Below are 16076 nucleotides of genomic sequence, written 5' to 3'. Positions count from 1 at the left end.
TTAGGGGCGGCGACAAAATCTAGCCAAACCTAAGTGGGGGAGAACTATCTAAGTGGGATATAGGATCGAGGAGTAACGTATCATCCTAAGGTATTTTGTATTCAGATGTTCGTCGGTGTAGATGGCTTGCTCCTCGTCAAGGGGACGCGAACCGCGTTAAGAATGATGTTCAACATTAAGAAGGGTCGACGTAGGGATAAGCAACAGGCCGAACCCGGACCAAACCGTCCCGAATACCAAAAAATCGAAATCCGAAATCCTTGAATTACCTTAACCGAAAACCAGACCGTTTTAGGGTATGTTGGTTTCGGTTCCTATCCTGCATGTTTTATAAAAACATTGCACGTTTTATAAAAACACATTTTATAAAAACTACACATTTTATAAAAACACTTAACGTTTTACAAAAAACTGCAAGTTTAAAAAAAAAATTGCACTGTTTACTAAAAAACTTCACTTTGAAAAAAAATTGTATGATTAAAAAAACACCTGGATTTTTTAACAAAAAATTTGCACATTTAAAAAAAATTGCATTTTTTTTATTAAAAATAGATTTTATTTGTAAAAAACAACAAATTGTAACAAAAAACGGAAAAAAAAAAAAAAAAAACTTTTACCTTTAACTTCATATTTGAAAATTCGAACAAAAAAAAACGAAAATGTGAATGTATTGGAGAGGCTGTTGTCACATCAATAAGAAAAATGACCTTTCATTGTCGGTCCGGTCTGGGTAAAAACACTTATTTCGAGTTTGGTCTGGTCGAAACCCAAAAAACGGATTTTGTTAAAAGTTGGAACCGAAAACCGGATCAGTTAAATGTATTTCTAGTGCGGTCCAGGTTCGGTCATGGTTTTTTCCGGTCCGGTCTGGTTCAACGAGTCATATGCCCATCCCTAGGTCAAAGTATCAGTGTCAACATAATTGTTAGGAATGAAAGGATAGGCTTAGGTCGAGGGTCGTGTTAAGAATCTCTTTGTTTGGTCTTGTTTTATTAGAGATTGGGAATTCAAAGCACAATCCAAATACCTTATAGGGTCTAGTATTCTAGGGGTCTGTTTCGTGTTATTATTAGAATGATCATTGTAGTGTTGTTGGGTTGATGGAAATACCGGTGTTGAGGCACCATGAGTCAAACATACCACAATACTGATGACAAGATCAGTGTTGAGGCACCCTGAGTCAAACATGTCCGATGAGTTGATAGTGAGACCAATGGTGCGGCACCGTGCACCAAACAGACCCAGAGAGGGATGAGAGTGTTATTAGAATATAGTTGTGTGAGTAGACTAGTATAATCTTATGTATGATTGGTTTTCTATATAAGAAGTTGGCGGCAAACGGAAAGATGTCGTGCACATATAAACTTGTGTTGATGACCATATGGTGGCAAGTCGTGAGTATAGCTGGACATACTATTGGTGAGACAACTTGAGGTCGTGAACCTCTAGGAATGATCAAGTTAGTGAGAGCTTGTACCGTGTTGAATGGTTTTAGAATCACGAGCCCATAGATAGTATGCTTGATGAATGGAATAGTTTTGGTCATTGGTATGATAGGTAGGCTCTAAAATCCTTTTCAGTCAGGTGTTAGGAACATGGTTACTCGGGAGGTATTTCGAATGTGTTGACTTAGATTCTCACTTCTGAATGGATATGTAGTGATCCTTGTCGGAGGAACTAGCTGATTTTATGCTTGAAGGAGGTAATCATCAAAATTGAAGTTAGGACCCATGGGTTTCTGTTCTTAAGGAGTTCTCTTTTAGGATTCAATAACACTGTCATGTTAGGAGTGGGGTAGCCTTATCTTGGTGGATGGATTAATGGGAGTAGAGTGGCAGGTCGGGTGTTTTGGAATAGGGTCTTGGAAAGCCCATAAAAGATTGCAGGTGAAGTGCCTAGGAGGACTAACAAAGGCGGATTTCGAGGACGAAATTCAAATAGGTTGGGAGAATTATAACACTCATTTCCATGTTTTATCCTCTATAAAGACTTATGAACTTTGACTAAAGGGTTTTGGGAAAAACCCTAAGTCGCAATGCAAATTTTGAGAGGTCACGATGTGAGTTGGGAAGAGAAGTCGCAGTGTGGCCATATATTGGTTGGGACGCGATGGTGGCTATAACTCAAAACCACAATATTAGGCCTTGGAACCTATACAAGGACTCTTACTCCTAGGGTTTCCCCTAATGCTCAGCCTCCATCCTTAGAAACCTCACATCTCGAAAACGTTATCCTCCATTTCCTTTTCTCCTTGTATTAGAGCGCTTTTGATGATCTTTGAGGTAGAAGAAAGCTCTGTGGTGGATGGTGCAGCATGTTCCTGAGTATTCCAACATTTCTTGACCTTCAAAACCTTGGTAAATTATCAAGATCCTACCTTTATGATTTTTTGTTAGTAAATCTAGGTTTATGAGTATATTTTGGTCCTTCTAATGATATTTGAGTGGAGTTTGGAAAACCTGAGGCCCAAAGGTTGTATTTGAAGGTCATCTGGACTGTTTGGGGTAGAAAGAATTGATTCTTATCATGTAATTTGAGCCATCCAAGGAGCTTTTTTTGACATTTTTGGCCTCTTTAGGTCTAGGGTTTTGTGTGAAGTTGTTAAAGTCATGAAAATGGATAAAGGTGGAAACTTTATCCATTAAGTTAATATTTTGAAGTATTCTGCAATGTTTGAGCCTTGATCTTAAGGGATTAAGTGTTTAATGAAAGAAAGGAAATGTACTTGAGAAAACCAAGACGACCATGGATAGGTCACGATGCAAAGATTGCGTTTGATCTACGACTATTTTGTCGTGGTCACGACGCGATTAAGGACTACCTGTGATATATTGACTTGTATGATCTTTACTTCGACCACTGAATTTTGACCACTTTTACTTTCGGTTAAACTAGAAAGATATGATTTTTTGATTAAGGATCAGTCCTTGACTGTTATTAGGTAATCGTGCTTTCATATTCGGTGGTGGACACGCATTCGAGGCTTGTGGTAGATCAGCTAGCTCCACGTGAGTTTTCTCACTATACCGCATGTGACATTGTAAATCCTTTGGTTAACAGGTTATAAATACTATTAGGATAATAGTACGCTAGTAGAATATGTAGTCTTGTTATGTATGTGATTAAGTATGATATTATTATGTGTCATGATTGGTTCGGTATTGGTCGTATTGATTGTTCGGTAAATGAAAGTCGTATGTACTGAACATAATTTAAATTGGATAGCTTGAGAACTGTAGTATAGGCCTTATTGCATGTTTCTTATTTTATTTATTGCTCTCGAGTAGGATCATTTGTTCAACTTTTTATCTTATTTATTAATTACGTATGATTATGCATTGGTGAGGTCACCGCCAATACTAGTAATAGCCTTGATATGGTTATGGGATGACTGAGAGATCGTTGGTTTATAGTGGATGGGGGACAATAGCTGAGAGTTGTGGGAGGGTCTAGGGTAGGGTGCCCATGGTTGATATATGTTGATATGTTATGTTGGTAGACAGGGTAGAGCTGAGATCCTTTGTTTGTATACATTGAATGTATGGTGGAATATAGGGTATACCGGGGAAATCACTAATCCTTGTGCTTATACTGTTAAGTTAAATGTTTTTCACGTTATTCGAGGGAAGGGCATGACCTAACTGTACATTCACATCGAATATTGATTGTTATTGAATTCTGCTAATTCTCATCAATTAACTATGTGTATGCTTATGTTTTTTAAATGAGCGGATAATATAATATGTTTTCCAGGAATGAGCATGATTATTTAGATTTATTTTAAATGAAAATTAGATTTTAAATTTTGGGACGTTACAAGTATGCAGCATGTTCTTGAATCTAGATGATAAAGGATAATGTAAGAGTATTTTGGTTAAAACAGTGATATAATGGGTGTTAAAATAAAGAAGAATGTTCTTGATTTCTTAGGATTTGGGAGGTTGATGATTGAATTATGAATAGTTTGTGTGAAGAATATGTGTGTGTGAGGATGAAAGGAGGATCAAATGTTTTGATAAAGGTTAATGTTAGTGTAAGGGTCAGGGTAAAGGAGGTGGTGTCATAAATAGTAATGCACGGGAAGTATTTATTGGAGGATAATTAGGATTTGGCGAAAATGAGTGTATGGTTTTTTAGTGATCGTGTAGGATCAGACATGTAGCAGTAAACGATCTTGACCATTGGAATTAATGATGCATCATGTACTAAAACGAACCTTGGGGGTGTATTGTCCAAGTTATAGGATGACAAAGTTTTGATGAGTTGATTGGGTGTTTGGTTTATTCTTGGTAACGTAGGGATTGGATCACTTTTAGCATCAAGTCAATTCTTCATATATGAGAGTTAATTTTCATGCCTTAACAGGGCATTCTAATTCATAAGAGGGCATTCACGTGCACAAAAGGCCATTCACATTCACAATAGAGCATTTAGTTTAACAAGCGTGCATTCTGAAGCTCAAGATGTGCATTGGAAGAATAAGAGGGCATTTGGTTCCACAAGAGCACATTTTAAGTTCAAAATCACATTATGATGCTCAATAGCGCATTTACAAACTCAAGAATGCATTCTAAAGCTCAAGAGAATATTTTCATTGCTTCAAGAGTTTATTTAGACATCAAGAGCACATATGTATACGTAGGAGCACATTTACACACATTATAGCACATTTATCTTCTTAGGAGAGCTTTTACATTCTTAGGAGCGCATTAAGAATAAGTCCTTAGAGTTCATTCACACCACGCTTCCTTGAAGCACTTGATTGAAGGATGGAGCCTTTTCATGAAGGTTGGAGCATTTCCGTGAAGGTGCCCTTTGACTGTAAAGGTGCTCATTGATTTGAGAAAGTGATATTTGGTCTTATAGGAGCACTTTGAGCAACCTAAACCACCTAATAAAACTACTTTTTAACAATATGGATGTATGCCCGTTATGATTAAGTTGGTCCAGGTCACACACCCATCCATAAGAGTTTCTTATATGATTCTACATGAATTTCCTTTGTGGGGTGTTCCTTGAAGACGAAAGAATTTTTTATCAGAAATATTCAAGTAAAAACTTGTTCCAGATATAAGGCTCGGATTCAGTTGTCTCGTTTGATTATGTTATTTATGTCTTCGTGTTGCACCAATACACGTTAATATTTTCTAACATGAATTTGCAACAATTTCTTTTGTGGGATGTTCCTTGACAATGTAGCAATTCATTTTTATTAGAAACTTTCGAGTGTAAACTAGTTATGTGATTCGTCATCACTACAAATAGATTAATATTGTCATTAGAAGTTCATAATATTTCCTTATTTCGCCATTATAGTCAATAATTAGTCGAACGATTGTGTATTTTGACCCTTCTCGCCTATTCAGTTTTTGAAGACAAAGTCATTGATATCTTGTTTTTGTTGATTTTTCTGTTTCCCGCATAACTTATTGAATACTCATAGAAGTTCGTAACACTTTTTTTTTCTTGAAAACTTTTACCACTTTTTCCATGTGGCCGACTAGATGTGTTCATACTAGTTAACGATAAACAAATAATTTAAAATGTGTTCCATTTGACCGGAAAATATAAATATATAATCTACTCTTAAACTACCGCCTAATTTCATCTATGTCCACGACAAGACTTGAACCCTCGACCTTAAAAAAGGAAGGACACCATCTGATACCGTTGACTAGAAGTCCTTTGGTAACTTTGGGTTCTTATCTTGGAAAATCTATGCGAATCCAAAGCGGGTAGGAGTTGTTTCAAATATTATTATGGAGCTACAAACTAGTGGGTACGATTTTTTACACCCATTCACTAATCTCTTTTGAATAAAGAACTAAGAAAACCCACTTTAGACATGAGTCATGAACCAAGTAGGGCACTTAAAGTGTATATTAAACAAGTACTTCAAGTCTACAACTTTTCGGTTTCAACTGTAAAACTAAAAATAAAAGTGAAAATAAACTCTAAATCCTAACCGTCTAGATTTAGTAGATATCTAACATATTAAAACCTATAGACTTGTTATTTTTTTTGCTTCGTTTTCTGAAGTGCAACGAAAATTGCGGTTCTTTTAAAAATAAAATCCAAAACTGTCCGTGGTTGGATTTTTCGATTTTTGTATTTGGTTTTGGTTTTTCTAGATGGGTGGAGTTAATTCTTCTATGTGATGGCAATATTTGAATGTACAAGATCTCTGGTGATCTGATCTTTATCTTTTAGGAAACCTTGTGAGTTTTTTATTTTGTAGGATGTATCAGATAAACATAATGGTAATTAAAGATCTCGAGATCCTGAAACCATACTTAATTTGCACTAAACATTCAATCACAAGTGCTAGTTGGGGTCGGTTGATTTTGTGGACTATTATAATAGATTTTGGGTTACCGCCAACTATATATATGGACAGACCACAACATTATTCTTAGTCACCAAAGAACATAAACACATTCCAAACATACACAAATGGATGCACTAAAGGCTCTTCACTGTGAATTGATGATTATGAATGCTAAAAACATCCAAGTTACCAACTCCAGTGGTTACTTGTTTGTTAGATGTTATCTTTCAGCTGGAAACAACAAAATGGTTCGTTTAGATAGCCGAAAAGTATCTCCAAACAAAGAATTTTCTATGAACGAATCATTCTCCTTGGACTGCATCGGGACGAAGCAATCTATGGACATGATCATTCACGGAACAATTGTCTTGGAGCTTCGTTGGAGGAGTAATACAGCAGCCATGTTTAGAGGGTCTCAACTAGTTGGAAGAACGGAACTGTCCTGGAGAGATGTTTTTGAGTCGCCAAACATGCAAACGGAGAGATGGGTGACGATGAAATCCAAGAAAAAAGACGTGAAAGCACCTTCTCTTCGTATAGCTATGAATATTGAAACACCTTTTCGTTGTGGACTAGATTTGGTAGAAAGGAAGAGGAAGAACAAATGGGATGAAAGATGTGTGTGCTGCCATAGTGATTGCAGTAAGAATACATGTCTTGATGGTGAGCTTTTTGCCATAGGAGCTGCTTTGGATGCTTTCTAGAGAGATTTCTTGTCAGTATATTTGTAATTGGAGTAGGTGTTTATTTCTTCATTTTTTGCTTCGGCTGCGTGAAAATCACCAGACAAATTTTTGTAGTGAATTAAAAATATATCCCGAAATCATTTGATTTAAACTTTTATTGCTTGTTTATTAATGCATTTCTTAGTGATGTTGATCGTATAAACATCACAGTTGAACATCCAGAATGATCAAATTTCAAATACATTGTTTACTGTAAGGTATATTTAAGCTGCTATCACTCATGACTCAGTTGAGGCTTTTTAATAAGTTATACACACGATTTAATGAAGGAGATATTAATATTTGAATAACATTATGGCCACTATATAAATCACCTAGATGATCATATGGTTATTTAATAGCATTCTATAGATCTATCAGAATCTTTACCATAATATGAAACTAGAGTGGACTCTTTTTAATCATTTATTTTTAGAGTTAACTTCTGGATAACTTGGTCTTTTTTGTTGTAAAATATTATTGTTTAAAGTTACTTATGTTCATAAAATACCATTTTTATAATAGTTTTAGTAGTATTTTATGAAAAGAAAAAAAAGAATTTGTGATATTTTATAGCAATTTTAAAAAAAATAATCAGCACACATTTATTATAACAATTTTTTTTACCGCGAGCCAATTGGGTCGAAGTAGTAAAATTTTAATGACAATACAATCGAACTTACAACTGCTATATGCCTTGTTTTAAACCTTTTCGGTTTATTGTTTAAATATCTAATTGGTATGAATTCTAGTTTTGGGATTTGTTTGCAATGTTTTTGTTTGTGGATTTCAAAAAAAAATTCGGGATCATTTATTTATTTATTCTATTAACAACAAGATTATATTGAAAAACTATCTTGACGCTTGAAAATAAATAACAAAGAACGAAATAACTATAACATATTGAAAAACTATCTTGACGCTTGAAAATAAATAACAAAGAATGAAATAATTATAACGGGGTTTCACAATGTTGGATTTTACTTTGGGGTTTCTATTAAACAAGTAAAGAGGAGAATGAGGCACAATTTTATCAAAAATCTTATCCTTGCTATGCTCATGCATTCCAAAGCCATATAGGCATGTATTACATATTGTGCAAAGCTCCCAAGTAGTTGGTAACACAACTAGAGACGTCAAATATTAGTCGAACAAAAGCATTTCTTAATTGTTCGAATCGACACTACATGAGTAATTGACATTAATGGTGACGCCTTTAGCGGCGACAACCACAGTTTGCGACAACTTTCGCGTTAGATGTCGCTGCTAAAGGTGGTTGTCGCCGCTAAAGGCATCACGTACTATTGCTCTTTGACCCAGATCCATGTGAATCTCCGATCTTATACCTCAATCGTTGATATTGTGCCCAATCCAACAGCTGAAAACACACATCGTACATCTCAAGAGCAGCGACGCCTTTAGTGGTGACGGTTGTTGCCTCTAATGCCAAAAAAAAAAAATACTGCCAACCATCCCCTCTAAAACGTGTCGCCGTCAATTCTTTTTTATTCTCGTTAGTCATTTTGCGTCGCCGCTAATACTCGTCGCCACTAATGATTTACGAGATTACTTCCATCGCAGCTCATTATTTTTGGTCTTCTGTCTTTCACTTTTCTCCGTAAAAATTACTCTGTCGATTACTTCTCTTCTGTCGATTTCGTCGGATTTTACTCCCCTTCCGTCGATTTCGTTGAGGTTTCTCATCACCGACGACGAGGAAGCTTATCACCGAAGATGACATATGAGGTCGTGAAACCTCCATCTTTGTTATTTTTCATTTTCTTTCTCTTCTCGCTAGTGACATGCGAGAAGGATTGTTTCATTCCTCTGTCGGAATTGCTGAACTCTACCGAATTTTCTAGTTTTCTGCCAGAATTTAGCTAAAAACGGTCTTGTTGGTCGTAAAAACGATCTTGTTGCCGAAATACCACTATCACCACCGTATTACAGCACCACAGGTTCCTTTATAATATGCTCTTTATTTTATGTGTGTGTGTGTGTGTATATATATATATATATATATATATATATATATATATATATATATATATATATATATATATATGTGTGTGTGTATTTCTATGTTTATCATGTATGTATATGTGTATTTGTATGTGTAAAATCTATGTATATATGTTTTTGTATGTGTATTATGTATGTATTCGTAGGGCCGGTCCGTATGTTTTCAATGCAATGGGCGATGGTCTATCTAATGCCCATATATTTGCCCTTTAATATTCGCATGTTTAAAACATGTAATGTATATGGAAGATTTCCCTTAACCATAGTAGGTAGTGTACTTTCCAGTTCTAAAAAGATTTTCCTTTATCATAGTCGGTGGTCTATGTTCTAATAAATTTGAAAATATACAAATATTGCAAAATCATCTAAGGTCGAGCAATTTGGTGGAATAGATCAATAGATCAAGATCAACAGATGGTGAGTTTGAAAAGTTTAAAACGAAGTTATCTACTTTTCATTACAATATTACGATGAAATTTTTTTTTACTATTATCTAACCAAATAAATAAAAATCTTTTTGCCATATGTTATGTTTTAATTCATTTTACATATATCATTTTTTAAGATTTTTTGATTAATTTTTTTTCCACTTGTTATTTTATGGTTTTTTTTCATTTTATTAAATCTCACATAATATTCAAATGTAATAAATATTTAATAAATGCATATCAATTTCATTAATGCAATTTTTCTTATAATTTCTAAATTTCTAAATTTCTAAATTGAATCTAATTATTTTATTTGTTTATTTATTTAAATTATCTGTTTAAATTTAAAAAAGAAATAAAAAAGTTAAAAATAACAAATTAAATATTACATTTCAATAAATAAATATTTTTCTTTTTTTCCTTGTAAATTCAAACATCTTAAATTTTTATATCTGCATATTTCCATTTTTTTAATAAACACATGTAGTAGTTTATCAATGTAAATGGGTAACTTCGAATGTTCTGCCGTTCAAAATAAAATGGGTAATTCGAATGCTTTTTTGGGACAAGTTCTTAAATCTGTAATCCATTTCTTCTTCAAACAAACGTATGCATGTGTTATTCCACTTGCAAATCTGAAATATATATATATATATATATATATATATATATATATATATATATATATATATATATATATATATATATATATATATATATATATATATGCTTAGGTTATTTTGTTTAAAGTAATTATTGTGTTATTGTTTTCATAAATGTGGCCAATCAAATTTACTTATTCAAGAAAGTGATTAATATATATTATTGAATTAAATATAATTGAAAAAATCATCTTAATTAATTACAAGGGTAATTTAGCCAATTAATATAGATTTAATAAAGGAAAATTGTATTTTTTTAAGGGATCATAGATTCTATTAATTTTAAAAATCCGATTTTACGAATTATAATTCTTTTAATTCGGACATTCTGACAGAATATATTTATGAGTATATTCAAAAATAAAAATATTCTTGAACCATAGATAATAAAAATATTCTTGAACCTATTTCTTTATCATGAATTTAAAAACTTCTTGTAGAATAATAAATTCTTGAACAATCAATTGAAGAATAAAAACAAAAAATACATTATTTCTTATAGAACACGGGTAACAATTGTTAATAATTACATCAAAATCTAACAACGACTAATACATTCTAAAAGAATAATGTGGTCCGTTTCAATTTTGTGGTCCGTTCTTCAAGCATCAACTTCTGTGATTCCAACAGAATTGGAATTCGTCATTCCATTCCAACAGAATTGGAATTCTTGATTCCATTCCAATAGATATTAGCCAAAAAACTGCTCATTCTGATATGTATATTAGCCAAAAAACTGATTTTCATTTCCTTCCCTTCCCTGTCAAACACCCAATCCAAACACCCATTGTTGTGTATCAAATGAAACAAACCCAAACACCTCAATGATTTCTATCTAACATTCAAACAAACCCCTGGATTCTGAAGTGTGTATTCTATGTAATACATTCCTGCCCAATTTTGGAATATATATCAAAGATTTTCAGATGTAAGAAAATACACAAAATTAAATAAATAAATAAAACATCATTTATCAAGTAATTATGAAAGGAAATGACATACCTTTAGTGGCTTTGCTTTCATCATTCCCACATCCTAACAGCTTCTCGGAGTTTGTATTTCTCTATGTTATTCAACTATATCTCCAATACCCCCTTTCACCTGGAAAATTTTTAGTTAAAAAGTAAGAAAACGTATTGACAAGTCATACCATCTTTACGAGCAAGGCACACACATGAAGACGAAAACCTTGCTCCGATAATTAGATATTCCAAAACTCAGTGAAGCAAATGATCAAACACCTGGTGGGCAATGAAAATCCAACACCATAAAAAATAAAAAACTTGCACACAGACATGGAAATAAAAATTAAAAGAAGCTTGAACACAAAATTGTTTATACTTGTAAAGTACAATAACCAAACCTCGAAAATCTATGAAAAAATCCCAAAATTCATCAAGCTGCTCTCACCTCTGGTCACCAGAAACCAAAATCACATAAAACACTACAAAAAAACGGAAATATCACAGACGGAAAGTGTATTGTGTGGGTTTTTGATCTGCACTTACGTTCTACAGGGAATCGACCTTCTTTATGGAGCTGAGGGATGATTCTGTAAGCAGGAACACAGGCTGCACTGCTGCTGTGTACTATGATGGAGGGTAGACCCAGATCGCCGAAACAGTCATTTGGCTTCTGTCGACCGGAGGGATGAGACGCGAAGAAGAGGAGTTCCGATTTTGGGATGTGTCGATCGGATTTGATAAGTGAAAAATGAAAAAAAGATCATCATTGTGGTTTTAAAAAGGGATGAAAATACCTAGGTAGCTAAGTCAATGGTTACCATAATTATAGACTATTATTTGTGGAAACTAATTATCAAATAACCTATTTACCCTTATTTATTTATTTAATTATTTATTTTTATTTTAAATTTTGATTGGCCCACATTTATGCATACAATAACACAATACTTACTTTAAACACCTGAACCTATCTCTCTCTCTCTCTCTCTCTCTCTATATATATATATATATATATATATATATATATATATATATATATATATATATATATATATATATATATATATATATATATATATATGTAGAGAGAGAGAGAGCTAGGTTCAGGTGTTTAAAGTAATTATTGTGTTATTGTATGCATAAATGTGGACCAGTCATTTTAAAAACCTATATATAGGTAAAATTGTAATCTTAGCTTTTAATTAATTTTGGTAATTAATTATTCAAATCATAAACCCTTTAATTTAGGCAAAATCATTTACATTTACCGCTTTAAAACCCTAGACAGAAAACATCGACCTTTTACAATCAAGCAGCTCTCGGCTACTCCTCATCATCCCGTCCTCGTTGGCAAGCCAAAGCCTTTTCTCTCTTCTTCTCGGCTCAATCTTTATTTCGTAGTCCGTTTCCTTCTACTTCATCACCATCGTTTATCGCCGGAGATATCAATTAAATCACATAGATGCCCACAGCCACACAGCAACGTAGGATCGTCGTTCTCATTCATCGCTCCTTGAAAAATTCACGGAGATGGCGATGACAGTCGAAGGTGAGCCACTTCTAATTTTCAGTTGTAGTTACCTTCCTCATCCGAGTGTATTGTTCGTTTGTTGTTAATTTAAACCTAGATGATGATGATGATGTTATTTAGAAGCCATGTGGGTAACAGTAGCAATCGAATTTTGGGGCTAATATCCAAGTTCAAATTGATCTCAGTTCTAACTTCTATTTTTGATCAAATACGGATCAACACATCAAATATCATCAAGAAGTACAACAAATAGATATGCGTAGGCGTATAATTTGTTATTAAATCCAAAAGTCAATTTTCATCTCGGCTTTTCCCTTTTCTTTCAGTTTACTGATTTAATTTCCATTGAAATTGATGATTAGTATGTCGATTCTCAGCGGATTCATGATATAAATCCCTGTTTAATTAGTGGATTCAATTGACTTTTGCTGTCTAGAAATGGTCATTGGATAGTTCTTGATGAACTTAATCTCGCCCCTTCTGATGTTCTAGAAGCATTAAATCGATTTTTGTGTATTTTATACCATTCTAATTCTATCGGAATAGAATCACGAATTCAAATTCTATCGGAATGGAAACACGAATTCTAATTCTGTTGGAATGGAATATGAATTTTTTTCTCATCGATTATACATGTTCTACAATTTTTGGTTTTTGATTTTGGTGCAGTTAACAAGTCCGCATATTTTTCCAAAGGAATATAGTTTTTTATTTATCATTTGCTAATGCGTTATTGGATTCTAAACTACAATTGGATTTGTTTTCACAGAAGTTGATGCTTGAAGAAGTTGATGCATGAAGAACGGACAACAAAATTAAAAGTGTTTCTTAGCAACATTATTCTTTTAGAACGAATTAGTGTATTTGTTAGATTTTGATGTTTTTTTTCCCGATTTGAAAGTTTTTTAGTTTTATTCTTTAACAATAAATGTAATTCTTAACAATTGTTACATGTATTCTATAAGAATTAATGTAATTTTTGTTTTAATTCTTCAACTGATGGTTCGAGAAGTTGTTATTCGATAAGAAATTTTTAAAGTCATGATCAATAAATATGTTCAAGAATATTTTTATTATTTTATTATTCTAAAATATTTTTATTTTTGAACATACTCAATCATATTCTGTCAGAATGTCCGAATTAAAAACCTTATAATTAGTAAAAATCGGATTTTTAAAATTAATAGAATCTATGATCCCTTAAAATATGCAAATTTCCTTTATTAAATATATATTAATTGACTAAAATACCCTTCTAGTTAAATTGGATGGTATTTTTCAATTATATTTAATTCAATAATATGTATTAATCACTTTCTTAAAATAAGTAAAATAATTGGCCCACATTTATGCACACAATAACACAATAATTACTTTGAATAGAATAACCTAAGCCTATATATATATATATATATATATATATATATATATATATATATATATATATATATATATATATATATATATATATATATATATATGTGGGAGTGTTCAATCGAGAACATTTCTTATTGTGAGAACATTTGAGAACAAATTTGGATAATATAATTTTTTTAATTAAAATTATAAAATAATATTCATATAAATAAAAAAATAGTTACAAACAATTAAAAACTCACTAACCAACACCACTCACTAGCTAACCAACACCACCCACCACCGCTACCTACCACCCACCACCACCCGCCTATACCACCACCCTCACCCATCACCTTCCAAAACTACCATCTGCCACCACTATCACCACCTACCACCACCCAACCAACACCACAATCCACCATCACCACCCACCTCCACTACCCATCACCACCACCCCCACCCACCTCCATTATCCATCACCACCACTGTCACACCCGCAAACCAGAACGGCGGAAACGTTCGAAGGTGGATGACGTCATGTATAGTATCACAATAATTGTATAATAGTAATGAAAGTACAACAACCATGATATTGATAAAGTATAATTTTTACATCTACGTTCAAATCAATGTATACTTGACACCAAAAGTATATAGTAAAAACTAAAAGACGTGATTGTATAATGCTCCGTCTTCTCAAAACCTGTATGGATACCTGTCTACTGATTCCCTGAGAATACAAGTAGTTTTGACAAGAGTGTCAACAATTAAGTTGGTGAGTTCATAAGCAGTTTTGTATTAGAAATCTGTCTTTTGTTCTTTGAAAATTGTAAGTATGTTTTTTTTTTCCAGAAAATCCTATATTTTCTGGTGTAAATGAATTGTAGTCTTAATACCATAAGACCAAAATGTATAAGTGTTGTTGTACTCTGAAATAGTATATCGTAGTTTTATTATTAAATAAAACCTTATGAAAATGAATGTTTCTCTGAAATGTAAGTCTCTCTGTACTGGAAAATAGTATGATGTAAGTGTACTTGTATGAAAACTTTGTAAATGTATGTGCCTGGCTCCACCAGCTGTAATGTAAAATACTGTATTGTAGTTTTATTATTTAATAAAACTATATGAAGTTGTTTACGTATTCGTACACTAATCGTATTATTCAATACCAAATTGTGAGTTATTATAACCATGCTTGATGACCTAAGATGGCCTGAATACGACGTTCTTCAGGCACCAGAATTGGTACGACATTTGTCACCCCAGGCCTGCTGGCTTAACTGTAGCTAACAGTTTAGGTGCGAGATTGTCAGTCCCATATAGATCTATACACAAGTGTCACGCTCTCCCTCCAGGAGACTCTGGTAAAAATTTCAGGGTTTGGTTGGTACTTAGATAAGTACTTGAAGTATGTCTCACAAAGCTATATTGACGGTTACGTGTAGAATAATGAAAAGTCATTTTGTAATGAATAAAATGTATATATGTTTCATAAACTATATCTATTATAGTTTATTTTTTTATTTCTGTATTGTAACCTGAACTTGATAAAATAGTATGTATGTTCCATAAACTATACCTATTATAGTTTATATGTTTGTTTCCGTATTGTATCCCGATCTTGGTAAAATCGTACATATGTTCCGCAAACTATACCTATTATAGTTTAAAGATATGTTTTATTGAATTGAAAACCTTTGTATTTTTAACGACTTTGCATGTTTGAAATCGTAAATCTATGATAAAGATATTTCATGAAATTTATCATTTATGTTCAAAAAAAACGGTAATAATATAACTTGCAAAAGTATTCTTTTTGTTTAACATGTTTAAATAGTTTTTATATTTATATATATAATGCATATATAATTACGATTGAAAAGACAATCGAATAAATGATTTTACCATAAGCCCACAACCAAACAAGGAACAAGAAATAAAGCGGAATAATCAATTCTAAGCCAGTTGAATCTTAATTATATATATATATATATATATATATATATATATATATATATATATATATATATATATATATACACTAGTCGTATAC

The 16076-nt window shown here is 32.7% G+C and overlaps 1 protein-coding gene across 1 annotated transcript; it reads left to right on the top strand.

The window, feature by feature from the left end:
- The first annotated feature begins 6453 nt into the window (after nt 1-6453).
- On the top strand, nt 6454-7032 carry LOC145111836 (uncharacterized). The gene has a single exon (XM_079048080.1). It carries the CDS (start codon nt 6454-6456, stop codon nt 7030-7032), a length of 579 nt encoding a protein of 192 aa, XP_078904206.1.
- Nucleotides 7033-16076: the final 9044 nt, after the last annotated feature.

The sequence above is a fragment of the Lactuca virosa genome, chromosome 5 (genome assembly GCF_052849685.1).
Source record: "Lactuca virosa cultivar CGN04683 chromosome 5, Lactuca_virosa_CGN04683_v6, whole genome shotgun sequence".
Classification (NCBI taxonomy): Eukaryota; Viridiplantae; Streptophyta; class Magnoliopsida; order Asterales; family Asteraceae; genus Lactuca; species Lactuca virosa.
Note: the sequence above shows the minus strand (reverse complement) of the source record. Positions and strands in the feature narration are given on the sequence as shown.

What these genes read in the sequence shown, in the direction of transcription:
- LOC145111836 (XM_079048080.1), top strand. Translation starts at nt 6,454, where the DNA reads ATGGATGCACTAAAGGCTCTTCACTGTGAATTGATGATTATGAATGCT.